The sequence below is a fragment of the Megascapheus bottae genome, chromosome 4 (assembly GCF_031878675.1).
Source record: "Megascapheus bottae isolate mThoBot1 chromosome 4, mThoBot2.hap1, whole genome shotgun sequence".
Lineage (NCBI taxonomy): Eukaryota > Metazoa > Chordata > Mammalia > Rodentia > Geomyidae > Megascapheus > Megascapheus bottae.
The window spans coordinates 41,263,455-41,281,536 of NC_143512.1; the positions used below are offsets into that span (position 1 = coordinate 41,263,455).

The 18,082-nt window shown below is 38.1% G+C and overlaps 1 protein-coding gene across 2 annotated transcripts in view; it reads right to left on the reverse strand.

The window, feature by feature from the left end:
- Window positions 1-537: 537 nt before the first annotated feature.
- The window catches only part of Aggf1 (angiogenic factor with G-patch and FHA domains 1), a 29,533-nt gene continuing 11,988 nt past the window's right edge, over window positions 538-18,082 (reverse strand). For both annotated transcript variants that reach the window (XM_090331737.1, XM_090331738.1), the window contains exons 6-14: window positions 16,155-16,482; window positions 14,504-14,615; window positions 14,125-14,176; window positions 12,780-12,881; window positions 10,656-10,821; window positions 8,192-8,274; window positions 4,554-4,681; window positions 1,879-1,978; window positions 538-899 (exon numbers count right to left, since the gene is read on the reverse strand). In XM_090331737.1, the coding sequence (XP_090187863.1) occupies window positions 699-899; window positions 1,879-1,978; window positions 4,554-4,681; window positions 8,192-8,274; window positions 10,656-10,821; window positions 12,780-12,881; window positions 14,125-14,176; window positions 14,504-14,615; window positions 16,155-16,482 (1,272 nt within the window). In that variant the 3' untranslated portion in view covers window positions 538-698. The remainder of the gene's footprint in view (window positions 900-1,878; window positions 1,979-4,553; window positions 4,682-8,191; window positions 8,275-10,655; window positions 10,822-12,779; window positions 12,882-14,124; window positions 14,177-14,503; window positions 14,616-16,154; window positions 16,483-18,082) is intronic.

The following is an 18,082-nucleotide window of genomic DNA, read 5'->3' on the forward strand; positions in this document are numbered from 1 at the left end:
TCCAGACTGTTTTTATATGCTTTTGATGTTTCTTCTGCTGTGTGTCTTATAACAATGACTGCATGGAGACAAAGACAAACATACAGTTAAGTCATTAGTGATTATACAAAGTTTGCTTAACACAGCTAGTTCTTCTATGAGTGTTGTAAGTAACAAAATAAAATAATGTTTGACTAACTCCATCATGCCCTGTGAACTTCAGTCCATTCACTGCATAACTTCTTCAGTTCATACTTATTAGTTTAAAAAAGTTTTCTCTGAGCACTAGCTGATCATCCCTGTGAGCTACTAACACTCCTAGCTACTCAGGAGGCCACAATCTGAGAATCATGGTTGAATCCAGCCTTAGGCAGAAATGCCCAAGAGACTCTTATCTTCCCCTAACCAGCAAAAAGTTAGAAATTTAGGTAGTGTGGCTCAAGTGGAAGAGCACCACAGCCTTAAATAAAAAACCAAAGTGATAATGTGAAGCCCTGAGCTCAAGCCACAGTACTAGCACAAAAAAAAGGTAAAATTTAAAACAAAATAAAAAAATAGTTTCTAAAAGCTGCAAACATACTTTATTATGTATTTCTGAATCATAAGAGGTTAGTTGTAATACAGTCCCCTCATCTCACTGACTCCTGGGGAGAAAAGTTTTTCAATAGAAGTTTCCAAACTTTTTTTGTAAAAAAGCTGTGAACTATATTCCATGACATTCATTCTACAGTTCCTTTTACCCAGGGCATGGTTCCTGGTGCATCTTTTGGTGGTTTAGTTTCTGGGAAGTTTTCAGCAAACCGTTCTCGAGCTTTGTCCCAATTCTTTTTGTTCTTGTTTTGGAGAAGATGAACATCATCAATTGATGATGGCTTGCCTGTCCCCAAGCCAGCATGTGTTCGTCGAAGCTGGAGCTGGATCTATTACCAAAAATTGAACAGAAAATTTACTTTAGAATCCAAGCACAATGAGGTGTTTTGTGTCCAAGTAAGTATTCTAACTATATTTCTTTTTTTCTCATTTTTTTACATTTGATTACAATTTTATTGATCTTTTAAAAAATATTTTTATTGTAATTAATAGAAGGGTTACATTATATTCACCAGATAGAAGGTGCATTACTTCACAAACATTGCTACCCTTTCTCATGTTTTTGTCCCCATTTCCCTTCCCCTAACTATATTTCTCTGATTGCTTAAATACTGATGTATAGAAAAACCTCCATCAAATGAATAATCCCATTTTCACATATAGAAATGGAAGTTCAACTTGTTCTAAAGACACAACAGACCACATACCTATTCTAACCTTGCCTCAATAAGAACCACAAAACTAGTAGTGTACTCATACTGACCTATTTCTTTAGATACCAAGTTACTGTCATATGAGCCATGGGAGTATAGAACTAAACCAGTATATTAGTTTTCAGAAACAATTCTCTATATTACATGCTGCATACCCTAATTCTTGAACCTAAGTAGTACAGAAACGTACACTAATTGTTCTTGCAATGTTCAGTACCAAGCATAGCAAGAATGCTACTAAAATACCTGTAAGACATGGTGCTCAGCATATGCTGAGGTAATCAAGGCCCTGGGTAAAATTCCCAGCACCACAAGACAAAAGCCCCACATACCTAAAATATACACAATATAGAACCTCTAGCTCATGAAACAGCATTTAAGATCACAGCCTTGCTTAGAAAAAAAAAAATGTAAGAATGTTTCTCAAAATAAAATACTAAGCAAAAAAACCCACTCGTTACCTGCAAAAGCCATAAAGGCAGTAACTGTGTCTGTTCTAGCTTGCAAATAAAACCCTGCTACTTACTTAATCAATGCCTGGTGCATTACCACCCACAGTAAGAAAATAATGAATTTTTAAAAATACAAGTCATACCGGAGTTTTCATTCCTCCACCATCCTTTCCAAGACCCTCTCCTTTCTTCCAACCCATCTTCTCCAACATCTTCCGACCTTTGTTGCTATCAGTAATTTCACTTTAAGAAAAATTAGAATAGCTGATTTGTAAAAAGTGTTTAAGCCAAATTTATAACTTCATGAGTAAAAATAACTGTTACAACTACCATGCATTAATAAAGTTGAAGACACACAGTCCACTCTGGAACATATACACTTTTTCTAGCAGAAAAGAATGTGCATGTACACCAAATTACATGTACAAGACCACTCTTAAGAGTAAATCTAAGCCAGGAGCGGTGGCTTACACTTGTAATCCTAGCTACTCAGGAGGTTGAGATCTGAGGATCAAGGTTCAAAGCCAGCCTGGGCACAAAAGACCTGAGACTCTTATCTCCAATTAACCTTGAGAATATAGGAAGTGGGGCTTGGCTCAAGGGTAGGGCGGCAGCCTTCAGCTGAAGAGCTCAGGGACAGCGCCTAGGCCCAGTTCAAGCACCATGACACCACCCCCTATCCCACCCCTGCAAAAAAAAAAAAAAAAAAAAGATAAGAGTAAATCTACTAGCAATTATGTCTGTATGTGAGTATATACTATATTGGGTCTTTCATTCAGGACCTGGCACTGTCCTTTAGCCTTTCAATCATGGCTGGCACTATTGCTGGGAGATACAAGATACAGTTTCACAGACTTTGAAGCCCAGGGTGGCTTCAAATCAAGCCTATAATCCTAACTACTCAGGAGGCTAATATCCTAGGATTGCAGTTTGAAGCCAGCCAAGGCAGGAAAGTCTTTGAAACCCTATTTCTAATTAACAAGCAAAACCCCAGAATTAAAGCTGTGGATCAAATGGTAGAGTGCTGTCTTTGAGCAAAACAAATAAAAAAAAAACAACCAAACAAAAAAAACACAACCACCAAGAGCCCTGAGTTCAAGCCCGAGGACTCACACACACATACACACAATCCACACAAAAAGGGACTGGAGGTGTGTCTCAAGTGGGAGGCTCTGAGTTACAACTCCAGTACTGCCAAAAAGGAAAAGGGAGCTCAAGGAGTAGAAAGCCTACCTAGCAAGTCTGAGGCCCAGTACTACCTATATATACATACATGTGAGATTAATGTATATAAGACTGTATTCCATTAAATCTGTTTCCATGAATTAATTACAAAACACACTGTTGTTTTATGTATTGTTAAGAAAAAAATTACTAAGAGCATTGGTAAGAGCTCAAGCCTTAATCCTAGCTAATTAGGAAGCTGAGATCTAGTGAAAAGCCAGTGTAGGCAGGAAAATCTGTGGGACTTATCTTAACCATATACAAAAAAAAAAAGCTGGAATGGGGGTGGTAGGGAGGGAAATGGGGACCAAGACATGTGAAAGGGTATCAATGTATGGGAATTAATGCACCATCTCTATCTGGCAAATATCATGTATTATAATAAAAAATATATGAAAAAAAAAAGCTGGAAATGAAGCTATGGCTCACATGGTAGAGTGCCAGCCTTGAGCAAAGCAGCTCAGAGTGAGTTCCCAGGCCCTGAGTTCAAAAAAAGATCAGAAAAATAAAACAAACAACAACAACAAAAATTTATTGTTTATAATTATAAAACTTTCCTAAATGAATACATTACAGATTTGAAAAACCATTTAGCCAGAATGTTTTAACTACCATTTCTGAATGATTTAAAATTTAAAAATTTAAATTACAAAAGGATTGTAGTCCTATTTTCATTCTATAAGGAAAAGTCTTTTAGAATGAAAATAATCGAGCTGAAATGATTTAATGCACAAATGTCACTGCAGATCTCAATACTACATTTTTTTCATATTTATCAGTTATTTTACCAAGAAAAAAGTAGATCAGAGAAAAATAAATAAAATAGTATTTCAGAGTAAATAAAAACAATTATTTGAGCATGAAAATAATTACAAAATAAGGCCAGAAGTTTGGCCTAGTGGTAAGAGTGCTTGCCTAGCATGCATGAAGACTCAGGTTCGATTCCTTGGTATGACATACATAGAAAAAGCCAGAAGTGGTACTGTGGCTCAAGTGGTAGAGCTCTAGGCTTGGGAAAGCTCAAGGACAGTGCTCAAGCCCTGAGTTCAAGTCCAGGGACTGATAAAAAAAATGATAACAATAATAATTACAAAATATGCCAGGCACTGATGGCTCACACCTGGAATCCTAGCTACTCGGGAAGCTGAGATCTGAGGATCTCGGCTCAAAGCCAGCCCAGGCATGAAAGTCTGTGAGACTCTTATCTCCAATTAACCACCAAAAAGCCAGGAGTGGCACTGTGGCTCAAGTGGCAGAGTGCTAGCCTTGATCTGAAGAGGGCAGGGGCAGTGCCCAGGCCTAGAGTTCAAGCTCCATGACTAATAAATTACAAAATAACACCGTTTCATACCAATTTCTTACTAGATACATGAGAGTATAGTTCACACAACTCTCAGGAAGAACAGTCATACATAATATAATATGTGCACATGTAATAATGGGATGCTTTTGTTAGAATACATTTAGCACTTCCATCTTGTTTGAAAATGTCCTTGCAAGGCTGCTATCAGAGTACACTGCCTGGTAAGTCAACTATACTATGTACAGAACTACAGAACAAAGAATATCTGAAGTAACACCACTCCATACTCACGAATGAACAGATGCAGGAGCATCATCTCTGTGGAAAGTCCCTTCACTTCCCACCTGCTCCCGGCGTTTTCCAGCCCTATCTTTATATTTTGGATTCTTTAAGGCTTTTTCGTCTTCATAGTCTATGTTCTTAAACACAAATAAGAAAAAGATGAAGAAAGAAAACGAATAAACATAATTGCTGTACATTTGCCTTACTTAGTGAACTCTATAAACATGAAATGAAATTAAAACAAGCTATGACACAGACAACTGTGCTATTAAATATGCAAATTTTACTCTATCCTTTTTGAAATTTTTGTGTTTAAATTTTATTACAGCATATATACAAATGAGAAGGAGATAACATGACGAAATACTCAACATTTTAACTTAAAGTTAGGACCACTAGGGTCTAGTAAAATAAAAAATCTGGGAGCTGGGAGTTTGACCTAGTGGTAGAGTACTTGCCTAGCATGCACGAAGACCCGGGTTCAATTCCTCAGTACTACATACATAGAAAAAGCCAGAAGTGGTGCTGTGGCTCAAGTGGTAGAGTTCTAGCCTTGAGAAAACCCAAGGATAGTACTTAGCACCTGAGCTCAAGACCAGGACTAGCAAAAAATAATAATAGTAATAATAATAATAAATAAAATCTGTTTCTCACTTTCTCTCATGAAGTGAAAATTTCAAAGGACCTGAAACAGTTTGATACTATTAAATAGAACAGAAATATATAGTGTCATTTTGAAAATAAGGCATGGCCAGCAGTGTGGCTTAGTGGTAGTGTGCTCACCTAGCATGCACAAAGCCTTTGGTTCAATTCCTGGGAACCACATACACAGAAAAAAGCCCGAAATGGCACTGTGGCTCAAGTGGCAGAGCACTAGCCATGAACAAAAAGTTTCCAAGGACAGTGCCCAGGCCTGGCATCAGTTCAAGCTCCAGGACTAGCAAAAAAAAAAATTAAAAAAAAAAAAAGGTAAAGGTTTACTTAGTGAAAACAGAAATACAATTTCATATTTAAGATTAATTCAACTGCACTCAGGGTGAAAATCTGGTTTTCACCACCAGTGGCACACCGTTAGATATACTCATTTTATCTGTTGTCTTTCATTCATAATTACTTTTGAGATTCATGGAGATTGGAGCCTGTATCAACAGTTCTTGCTTTTTCTTTATTGCTAAACAGTATTCTGCTATTATAGCATAGATGGTATGGTTTGGGTATTTGAGTTTTCCACTTTGGGGTTAGTACAAACGAAAGTGGTGTGATAATTTGCTTACTAGTTAGTGTATTTCTCATGGGTAGGTAACCTGGAATGCAATGAATGAATCATTTAAGTATACCATTAACTTTTTGTCCTTTTTCTTTGCAGGGGGATCAAAACCAGGGCTTCATCTATTAGGCACACACACATGAGGCACATTAAGCTACACCATTAGACCTCTCGAACATATATACACATACATACACACACACACACATTTAATTGTGGTCTTTCATTTTTGAAAAACTACCAGTTGTTTGGGCTGGCAGCATGGCCTAGCATGCAAGAAGCCCTGGGTTCAACTCCCCAGTACCACATACACAGAAAAAGCCAGAAGTGGCACTGTGACACAAGTAGCAGTGTGCTATGCTAGTCTTGAGCAAAAAGTGTCCAAGACAATGCCCTGGCTGAGTTCAAGCCCTAGGTCTGGCAAAAAACAAAAATAAAGGGAAAAAAAAGGAAAAACTATCAGCTGTTTTCCAAAGCAGCTGCACCATTTTACATTCCCACTAGCACTATGTGAATTCTATTACCTATACTTCTTTTCCAACCTTTGATATAGTCAGTTCATAAGCCATTCTAACAGATATGTAATGCTATCTCACTGTTTGTTTGTTTTGGGTGTGGGCACATGTGCTGGCTTACAAGTCCTGTTGCTTGAACGCAAGGCCAGGACACTATTTCTGAACTTTTATGGTAATGGCTAGCACTCTACCACTTTGAGCCACAGCTCCACTTACAGCTTTTTTGGCACTTAATTGGAGATAAGAGTCCCATGGGTCTTCCTACCAGGCTGGCTTTGAACCAAAACCCTCAAATTTTAGCTTCCTGAGTAGCAAGGATTATAGGAGCAATTCAGTAGTACCTGATTCACTATGGTTTTAGTTCTCATTTTCTTAAAGACCAAATATCTTTAACATCAAATATCATCTTTTTTGGGAAAGTGTTGGTTCAGATCTCTTGCCTTGTTTTGTAACTGGGTTGTTTTTTTGTTTGTTTGTTTCTGTTTTTTTTTTTTTTTTTGAGACAGCACCTAATGTTGCTCAGCTGGTCTCTCAACACGGGCACAAGCAATCATCTTGGTTCAGCCTCGGACTATAAGGGACTAGTACCATTGTGCAAGACAGTCTATTTTTAATTAAGCTATTTTTTTTATTAGTGAGTTTAGAGTTTTAAAAGTATGTGTTCTGGGCTGGGAGTTTGGCACAGGGGTAGAGTGCTTGCCTATTATGCACGGAGACTAGGTTCCAATTCCTCGGTACCATATAATAGAAAAAGCCGGAAGTGGTGCTGTGGCTTCAGTGGTAGAGCACTGGTCTTGAAGAAAGCCCAAGGACAGTGGCTCAGCCCGAGTTAAGCCCCAGGACTGGCAAAAAAAAAAAAAAGAAAAAACACACACAAAAATTGTAGATATGTCTTATCAGAGATACAAGTGACAAGTCTTATTTCTTTCCTAGTTTAAAGCTTGTCTAGTCAATCTCTTAGCAGTGTCTTTGGAAAAGTAGTTTATGTTGTGTGCTGTGTTTTTGTTTTTTGCTTTTTTTTTTCAGTCATGAATCTTGAACTCTGAGCCTGGGCACTGTCCTTGAGCAGTTTTGCCCAAGGCTAACTTTCCACCACTTTGAGACATAGCTCTACTTCTTTTTTCTAGTGGTTAACTGGGGATAAGAGGCTCACAGATTTTCCTGTATAGGCTGGCTTTGAACTGCTATCCTCAGATCTCAGCCTGTTGAGTAGCTAAGATTACAGGTATTGAGAAACAAGTACCCAGCTAATTTTCCATTTTTTAAAATGTGTGTGTGTGTGTGTGTGTGTATGTGTGTATATGTGTGTGTGTGTGTGTGTGTGTGTGTGTGTGTGTGTGTGTGTGTGTGTGTATGTGTATTATATGGTATATTTTTAGGTCATTTTTGTTCTCTTTCTTTGACATAAGGTCATCCAATTATTCTGGCACCATTTGTTGAAAAATAAAACAACTTTCTCCACCAGTCTGCCCTTACACATTTGTGTAAAATCAAGTCTTATATATATATATATATATATATGGATTCACATAATACATGATGCCATCTGTATCAGATACAACACTGTCTTAATCATGACAGTGATTAATCACTATAGTTTAAGTCTTGAAATTAGAATTAATCTTCTACAGCATCTTACTGCAAGTATTTTGAAGCTCGGAATGTCAACTCAAATGTAAACCAATATTTTACATCAATCTAGTTAGTCTATTACACACACACCAGAATACAAATTACATAAATCTCAAAATCACAGGAAGTACCCCCTTATTATATATAAAATGTACCTGGCATTATCTGGCGATAGTCTAATTAAAATAAAATATGCAGTTCAACATATGAAATAATACTTAACACGTCCTTACCTGTAAACCATATTTTACTCGTATTTTTTTTAATTCTTTTCTTCTTTCCAATTCCTTTTCCTCTTTACTTAATGCTGGGCCAACTGAAAGGAAAAAAGTGAGTTTAGATAAAAATATTTCACTGAAGCTGACAGATTCACTACTTGGGAAGCAAGCCAAAAATCAAAGATTATATAAAGATAAAAGAAACGTGGAGGGCTGGGAGTTTGGCCTAGTGGTTAAAGTGCTTGCCTACCATGCATGAAGACCCGGGTTCGATTCCTTGGTACCACATACATAGAAAAAACCCGGAAGTGGTGCTGAGGCTCAAGTGGTAGAGCTCCAGCCTTGAGAAAGCCCAAGGACATTGCTCAGGCCCTGAGCTCAAGCCCAGGACTGGCAAAAAAAAAAAAAAAAGAAAGAAATGTGGAGCAGGGAGTTTGGCCTAGTGGTAGCGTGCTTGCCTAGAATGCACAAAGACCCGGGTTCAATTCCTCGGTACCACATACATAGAAAAAAGCTGGAAGTGGTGCTGAGGCTCAAGTGGTAGAGCTCTAGCCTTGAGAAAGTCCAAGGACAGTGCTCAGGCCCTGAGCTCAAGCCAAGAACTGGCAAAAAAAAAAAAAAAAAAAGAAAGAAAGAAACAGAAGCAAATGCTGCTGGCTCATGCTTATAATCCTAACTATGCAGGAAACTGAGATCTAAAAAGATCTCAGTTTTAAGCCACACAGGGCAGTTAAATCTGTGAGACTCTAGCTCCAATTAACTACAAAGAAAAAAAGGAAAAGCTGAAGTGGAGCTGTGGCTCAAATAGTAGATTGCTAGCTTTGAGCACAAAAGCTCAAGGACATTGCACAGGCCCTGAGTTCAAGTCATAAGACCAGCACTTTAAAAAAAGAAAAGAAACAGAAACCAATTGAACAATATACATCTCAAATTTCCACTAAGATTATTGTAATAGAGTATCAAATGTGAAATAGCAAATTTTCCAAAAAAATTGTTGGTATACACAAAATAAAAATAAAAATCGGGGCCGGGAGTTTGGCCTAGTGGTTAAAGTGCTTGCCTAGCATGCATGAAGACCCGGGTTCGATTCCTTGGTACCATATACATAGAAAAAAAGCCGGAAGTAGTGCTGAGGCTCAAGTGGTAGAGCTCTAGCCTTGAGAAAGCCCAAGGACAGGGCTTAGACCCTGAGCTCAAGCCCAGGACTGGCAAAAAAATAAATAAATAAAAATTAAAAAAAAATAAATAAAAATCATATAACTCAACAATTGTTATATACTGTGATGTACTCAATTTAAGTTAGTATCAGCAAAGAAATAAGCATGCTTACTTCATATTTACAGGAAAAACTGGAATAATTTAAAAAAGAGCTGGGAGGTTGGCCTAGTGATAGAGTGCTCGCCTAGTATGCATGAAGACCCAGGTTCGATTCCTCGGTACCACATACATAGATAAAGCTGGAAGTGGGGCTGTGCCTCAAGAGGTAGAGCTCTAGCCTTGAGAAAAGCCCAAGGACAGTGCTCAGGTCCTGAGTTCAAGCCCCATGAGTGGGAAAAAAAAAAAAAAAAAAGAGTGCCTCTTATTAGTTCAAAGTATCTTATTTAAAATTTTCAGTTTTAGTTGAGTGAACTAAATACTCTGGTAATACTTTAGAGTTGTATTAAAAAGTTAGAATAGCTGGCCCCAGTGGCTCATGTCTGTAATACTAGCTACTTAGGAGTCTGAGATCTGAGGATCATGGTTCAAAGCCAGTCTAGACAAGAAAAAGTCCATGAGATTCTAATATCCAATTAACCATTGTAAAACTGGAAGTGGAAGCAGTGCTGCCCAAAGGGGTAGGGAGGGAGCCTTGATCTGATGAGCTCAGAGAGCGCCCATGCCTAGAATTCAAGCTACACACTGACCAAAAAAAAAAAAGTTAGAATATGCATTTGTAACAGTTTTTACGATTCTCCTAAACAAGGACAATAATAGCTTAAAAGCTATGTACATATGTCCATATAGGATGAGGCTAAGCGAAATGAACTCCAGGATATGGAAACAAGAGGTTTATCTTTGTGATCACTGTTCTTAATGTACTATGTAAAGCTATTTATTTTGTTTTCTTCTTAAGGTTGTTACTGTAACTGACTTTGGTATTTGGTATAATACATATATATATGTTTATTATTTGTATATGTGAAAAAGGGAAGGTAAGGGAAAAATAAGATCAGTGGGAAGGAGTGGGGGGAGGGAAAGTGGCAAAGGGTAACAATGTTCAAGAATAATGTATCCACTACCTAATGAATGTAACTGCAACCCTTCTGTACATCACCCCAACAATAAAATAATATTTAAAATAAAGAATACACATATGACATACCACTACCAACTATCAAGATGTACCACCAATAACCTTTAATTCCCTGACCCATTATTTTCTATGTTGTTATTATAGGACAAGGGTAAACTGGGAGTATAGCTCTGGTATACCACATACCAAAAGATTCATCTTTCTTATCAAGGCGAAGGTGAGCTCTAACCTGCCCTGGCTCACAGCCATCACAGGTCTCGCTGCCAGGGTGGATGTGGAAGGAAAGCACGGTCTCTCCAATTTTCACTTCATCTCCATGTTCAAGTACATAAGGATCAGATTTCATTTTTGGCTAGAAGAGAAAAATTCAAAACCTACAACAGTCACACATGGCTATTTTATGTCTGCCACCAAGAATATCTAATTATAATAAACATTTGAAGTGATTCTTAGTAAAACAGACACACACGCTCACACTTCTACAACTTGATGGATGACACACAGAAAGGATCTACTAGAGATTAGGAGTGTTATGTAGTGTACAAGTTCACATTTATTAGCAATGTACAAAAGCCTGGGATCAAACCCCAGCATCATTTAAAAAAAAAGTGTGTGTGTGTGTGTGTATGTATGTGTGTATGCTCAACTCTCTATATACATTCTACTCTAATCTTGAATGTATTACCAAACAAAACCATCATTCAAAAATATGACATAAGAGCCAGGTGCCGTGGCTCAGGCCTGTAATACTAGCTACTTTGGAGGCTGAGATCTGGGGATCAAGGTCCCATAAAACAAAAATAAAAGATGACATAAGAGAAAGGGATAAGTACATTATATTTTCCTTTTTTCTTCTTGCTATTTCAGTTTCACTCCATGTTCTTTTTTTTTTTTATGGTACTAGGTGTTAAAACTCAAGCCTTACATGTGTTGAGCAGGTATTTCCAGTCCTGTTTGCTTTAGTTATTTTGGAGATAGGAATATATGGGAGGCCTAGGTAGGAGAATCCAAAAAGCACTAAGCACAATGCATTAACAATAAAGCAAAAAAAACAGGAGTGGTTTAAGTATTCGTCAAGCAAGCTCAAGATTCTGAGTTGAATCACTAGCATTGTCCTCAAAATAATTTTTAAAAATGTTTTACTCTGGACTGGAAGTTTAGCCTAGTGATAGAGTGCTTGCTTACCATGCATAAAGACCCGGGTTCAATTCCTTAGTACCACATACACAGAAAAAGCTAGAAGTGGTACTATGGCTCAAGTGGTAAGAGTGCTAGCCTTGAGGAAAGCCCAAGGACAGTGCTCAGCCACTGAGTTTGTACTACAGGACTGGCAAAAAAAAAAGTTTTACTCTAAATAGCTTTATAATTCATTAAAATCCAATAAGGCATAGATACATAATTATAAGTCAAAAGCCAACAGTCAAGCATCTTCTGATTATATACTTTTCCTACCCATTCTGAAAATGCCAAACAACACATTTGCGCTTGAACTCTGATCTGAACCAAATGATATAACTATGGCATTAAAAAAATAAATAAATAAAAAGGGGCGGGAGTTTGGCCTAGTGGTAGAGTGCTTGCCTAGCATGCATGAAGACCCACGTTCCATTCCTTGGTACCACATACTTAGGAAAAGCCAGAAGTGGTGCTGAGGATCAAGTGGTAGAGTTCTAGCCTTGAGAAAAACCCAAGGACAGTCCTTTGGCCCTGAGCTTAAGCCCAAGACTGGTAAAAAAATAAATAAATAAAAAAGAAGCTGGGCAAGGTGGCTCACATCTATAATCCTACTTACTCAGGAGGCTGAGATCTGAGGATCTCGGTTCAAAGCTAGCCTGGGCACTAAGGTCTGGGAGACTCTTATCTCCAATTAACCACTAGAAAACAGAAAACAGGAAGTAGGGCTGTGGCTCAAGGAGCAGGGCAGTAGCGTTGAGCTGAAGTGCTCAGGGACAGCACCCAGGCCTAGAGTTCCAGCCCCTTGACAGACAAAAAAAATTTTTTTTAAATAAAAAGGACTGATGGCTCACACCTGTAATCCTAACTTAACTACTCATGAGAGATCTGAGAATTGAAGTTCAAATCCAGCCTGAGTAGCAAACTTTGTGAGGCATTTATCTGCAAATAAACACCAAAATGCCAAAAGTAGAATTATGGCTCAAGTTGGTAGAGCACTATCCTTTAGCAAAAAAGCTCAGTGACAATGCCCACAACCTGAGCTTAAGCTTGGACTGATACCAAAAATAAATAAATAAATTAATAAATTAATTAATTAATTTAAATAGTAAAGGAAATTAAAACATATGCACTCACCTGAATAATCTGTTTTCCATTAACAATTGTGCCGTTTTGACTGCCTTGATCCACAAGGACATAACTTTGTAAGTCATGGTCGAAATAAACTTCTGCATGAAACTTTAAGAGAAAAATCAAGCAATATAAAATATATTATTTTCTAGACCATTTTCCACTTTCTTAAATGGTTTAAATCCTTTTAAACATAAAGGAGATGTATTTTGTTACATGTATTGTTCTGCTGTGCCTTTTATCTCTACCTAGTGCCAGTACTAGAGTTTGAATTCAGAGCCTCACAAAGCGCTGTTACAAGGAGAGCACTCTACCACTAGTGCCACAGTACCACAACACCACTCCTGACTTTTTTTTTTTTTTTTTTTTTTTTTACCAGTCCTGGGGACTGAACTCAGGGCCTGAGCATGGTCATTGGGCTTTCCTCAAGGCTATTGCTCTACTGCTTGAGCCACAGCACCATTTCCAGCTTTTTCTACGTATGTCATACCAAGGAATTAAATTCGGGCCTTTGTGCATGTTAGGCAAGCACTGTACCACTAGGCCAAACTCCCATCCCCCACTTCTAGTGTTTGATGGCTAGCTGAAAAGTCTCAGGACTTTTCTGCCTGGGCTGACTTTGAACTACAATCCTTACATCTCACCCTCCTGAGCAGGTAAGATTACAGGCGTGAGCCACCAACACACTATTTATTTTAAACTCAAAAAGCCTTCTGTCTTACGGTTAAATATCTGAATGTTTTGCTCTTAATATTATTTTCTTTAATTTAGCATTTGCCACTTATCTGGACGCATGTTACATATGCTGTTAAGCTGATTTTTCCCAACAAAATATCTACTTGTTTAGTAGATATTTGTCTAAGAAAAGAAAGCAAAAAAAGAAACTAGAAATGAGACTGCACCACTATCTACATATTGAGGCAGTAAATAATTTACTAATTAAGTTACACATTGAGTTTTCTTTGGAGGTAAGATAATCCAAGGTCAAAATAAAGTAAAATAGGCAGGTAATTTGGTTCAAGTTAAAATGACAAGGATTTCCCCCCTTCAAATGAGTTTCAGAAAAGCGATACAAACTAGACCTTCACACTATTAATGAAAAGTAAATTTCATTCCAAGTAGACAAAAATCACTTCAAGTCATTTTTAGGCTCACTTATACTCCATTAAGTAAAAACAAAATAGAGACTGGTAGTCTTATATAGTAAGACTATAGCCCAAAGTGCCACAACTCAAGATCATTCTGACTCCACTTTCCAAGTGCTGAGATTACAGACTTGTGCCACTGGGCCCAGATTTTAATTGCTCTTAATGAAATGACCTATTTCCCTAGGGAGCAATAAAGATCTTACCTTACTGACACCCACTTCAGGGATTCGTAGAGTATGCTCCATGTCTTTTTCTCTGCAGAGTGAAGTAAAGTTTAGTCTTCAGAATTTCAAAACATATACAGACACAACAGTCAGAGGCATGGTAAATACCTTTTTTTAAGAAGGATATTAAAGTGCAAGTCTCACAGGTACCCTGATGATACACTGTCCTTTCTGCTCTACATTTCCAATTATTTGCTTATGTCTTTTACTCTCTTCCAGTTGTGCTTTTATGAGATAGAAACTTTGCCCTAGTCCTTTTTGTATTCATACCACATAGAACAGGGTTTGGTATATAATACACACTTTATCAAACCTTTCAGAAGTAAAAGAATGACATAACAAAATTAACCATTTTTACCTTCCAATTGTAGCAGGGTTTACAGCTGTAATAATAAAAAGTGATCCAGTCTGCAACACTGGTGATCTAATAACAATTACTCTAATACATGGAGGCCAAATTTTTTCTGCGTCTGGGAAGGAAAGAAGTGTGGAAACATTAACTCAAATGCCATGAAAACATTTTTCACATGGATAACTTGGCATCCATTAAGAATGTATTGACAAAATCTGGAAGTATAGTTACTACAAAGTGCCTGCACAGCATAGGAAAAGCCTAGGATTCGGACATCAGCACTACAAATGAAAAAAAAAAGTTTCTGGCTAAAATAAACTTCTTCAATTCTGCTACATGTTACATAAAATAAGGCTTAACACTATTCTAAATTACTCAAAAGTATGCAATACATTTAGCATCTATCAGTAACAAAGAAAATTAACTTTTAAGATCTTAGGGGCTGGGAGTTTGGCCTAGTGGTTAAAGTGCTTGCCTACCATGCATGAAGACCCGGGTTTGATTCCTTGGTACCACATACATAGAAAAAAGCCAGAAGTGGTGCTGAAGCTCAAGTGGTAGAGCTCTAGCCTTGAGAAAGTCCAAGGACAGTGCTCAGGCCCTGAGCTTAAGCCCAGGACTGGCAATAAATAAATAAATAAAACAAAACATATATTTACCTTTAAAAAAAAAAAAGAAGATCTTAGAATATTAAAACCCAATATTTTAATTAAAATAATTTTAGCTCATATTAGGCCCATTTTTAAAATTAAGAAAAATTCTAGACTTTAAAAGAACAAAAAGAATTCACTTATTATAATTAATATACTATTTTTATATGTTTTTATCTTCAAGTAAAAACTGTTAAAGTCACTGCTCATGACCATAATTCTAGCTACTCAGAAGGCTGAGATTTGAGGATCAGTTCAAAACTAGCCACGGCAGGAAACTCCATGAAACTCTTAACTCCAATTACCTACCCCCCAAATGCCAAAACTGGAATATGGTTCAAGTGATAGAGGGCTAGCCTTGACTAAAAAAGCTCAGGGACAGCACTCAGCCCCAGAACCAACACATACACATACAAAAGTTATGTACATAACAACCAAAATATGTACATAACAACAATTCATGGACTGTACCTTTCAAAGGTAACTTCCTATTTACTCTTTAACTGCAAAAGTAGGCTATAAATAGCTAACCCACTGAAACAGCCCTAATACAGATGTCAGAATTTGGGAAGAATTGTTTTATGATGTTACTGAGGCTATTCAATACAATGAAACTTTCTTAAGGTTCATATATTATCATTTATTCATATCCTATCTTCTAAAATTGCCAAGTGGTCACTCAAATAATTTTGATTAATGTCTTCAAAATAACCATATTACTTCCTGACAAGTACCCTAGGTAAGTCACCAATATTTATAATTACTCTTTTATTTATTTATTTTTTGCCAGTCCTGGGGCTTGAACTCATAGCCTGGGCACTAACTGTCCTTGGACACTTTTTGCTCAAGGTTATCACTCTGCCACCTGAGCCACAGCGCTATTTCCAGCTTTTTCTGTGTATGTGGTATCAAACCCAGGGCTTCATGCATGCCAAGCAAGCAGTCTACCACTAGGCTACACTCCTGGCCCTAATTATTTTTTCCTTTACAGTTATCTAAGTGCTTACCTTCCTCTTCCATTTCTTCTGGAGCTCCGTTGTCTTCACTACTAGTGTCTTCATTACAACTGTCCTCAGTCTGAGAGTCTGTGATTTCACCTTCTTCTGGCTCACTGTCACTCTCTATGATTTTTTCATCTTTAAATGAAGTTGAATTAGAAGTCTTCTCTTTCAGATGAGATTCTACAGAGTTTTCATTAACTGCACCGGTGAACTTAGGGAAAATATTTTTGTAATGAAAGTCTATTTTGGCCTTCTTTTTCCCACTTGCACAATTTTCTGCCTCACTGCAGTTCATATATTCAATACTAGAGGATTTGTGATCTGAATTCAAATCCTAGAAGATAGGTAAAAAAAGACAGGTAAAAGCAAGAAGAATAATTTTAAATATCATTAGCAGATAAATAATATCAACATATGTCTTTAGTTTCAGTGAATTAGTAGCAATGTATGAATAATGAAAAAATAAGTTATAATGTACATGGACTATCAGTTTGGCACTGATGAGGTTTGAACTTAGCATCTCACACTTGCTAGGCTCTACCACTGAGCCATGGCTCCAACCCTTTTTAGCATGGACCGCGCGCGTGCGTGCGTGTGTGTGTGTGTGTGTGTGTGCGTGTGTGTGCGCGCGCTAGTCTTGAAGCTAGAATTCAGGGCCTGGGCATTCTCCCCACGCTTGTTTGCACAAGGGTAGTGATCTCTCACTACCACTTCCAACTTTTGATGGCTAATTGGAGGTAAGAGTCTCATGAACTTTCCTGTCTGGGCTAGCTTTTCACAAGTAAGTGCCACAGGTGCCAGGCAGCACTAATTTTTTGTGTCTATGCCAGTCCTGGGGCTTGAAGTCAGGACCTGGGTACTGACCTTGGACTTTCTCAAGGCTAGTGCTCTACCAATCCTGGCCACAGCACTGATTATTATTATTTTTTGCCAGTTCTGGGTTTGAGCTCAGGGACTGAGCACTGTCCTTGGCTTTCCCAAGGCTAGAGCTCTACCACTTGAGCCACAGGCACCACTTCTGGCTTTTTCTATGTATGTGGTACCAAGGAATCGAACCCGGGTCTTTGTGCATGCTAGTGGCACTCTACTACTAGGCCAAACTCCTCAGCCCACTGATTCTTTTTAAAATGAAGTCTCACTACCTACCTTCCCATTTTTAGACTCGCTATCAGCGGGGATAAGCCTTGTCCATGACACCCAGCTTCTGCTAGACATTCTCATGAACTTTTCAAACTGCATGTTCCTGTTTAGTCTCCCAAGTAACTAGGATGACAGGTATGAATAATAGGCACCTGGCTTCAACATTCGTTTGGGGGAGAGTTCAAGTCCTAGGACAGGGATATGAACTCAGGGTGAATATTGTCTTTGAGGGTTTTTTTGTCTTTTGTGGGTCACAGGGGTTTGAACTCTAGGCCTAGGCACTGTCCTTGACCTCTTCAGTTCAAAGCTACCACCCTACCCCTGGGCCTGGGCACTGTCCTTGAGCTCTTCAGCTCAAAGGCTACCATCCTACCCCTGAAGCCACATCTCCCCATCCCCTTTTCTAGTGATTAATTGGAGGTAAGAGTCTCATGGTCTTTAGTGCCCATTTTTAGAGCCCAGGCTGGCTTTGAACCTCGATCCTCAGATCTCAGCCCCCTGAGTAGCTACGATTACAGGCATGAGCCACAGCACTGTCTTTGAGCTTTTTTGCTCAAGCTTAGCACTCTACCACTTGAGCCAAAGCTCCACTTACAGCTTTCATTGATGTTTAATTGAACGTAAGAGTCTGAAGTGCTTTCTTGTCCAGGCTGGCTTTGAACTTGATCTTCATATTCCAGCCTCCTGAGTAACATGAGACACCAATGTACCCTTTCTTGAAAACCTTATTATCCTATCTCCCAAATTAAAAACCTTATCAGTGATACTCCCTTAACTTCCACATGTAATCAGTT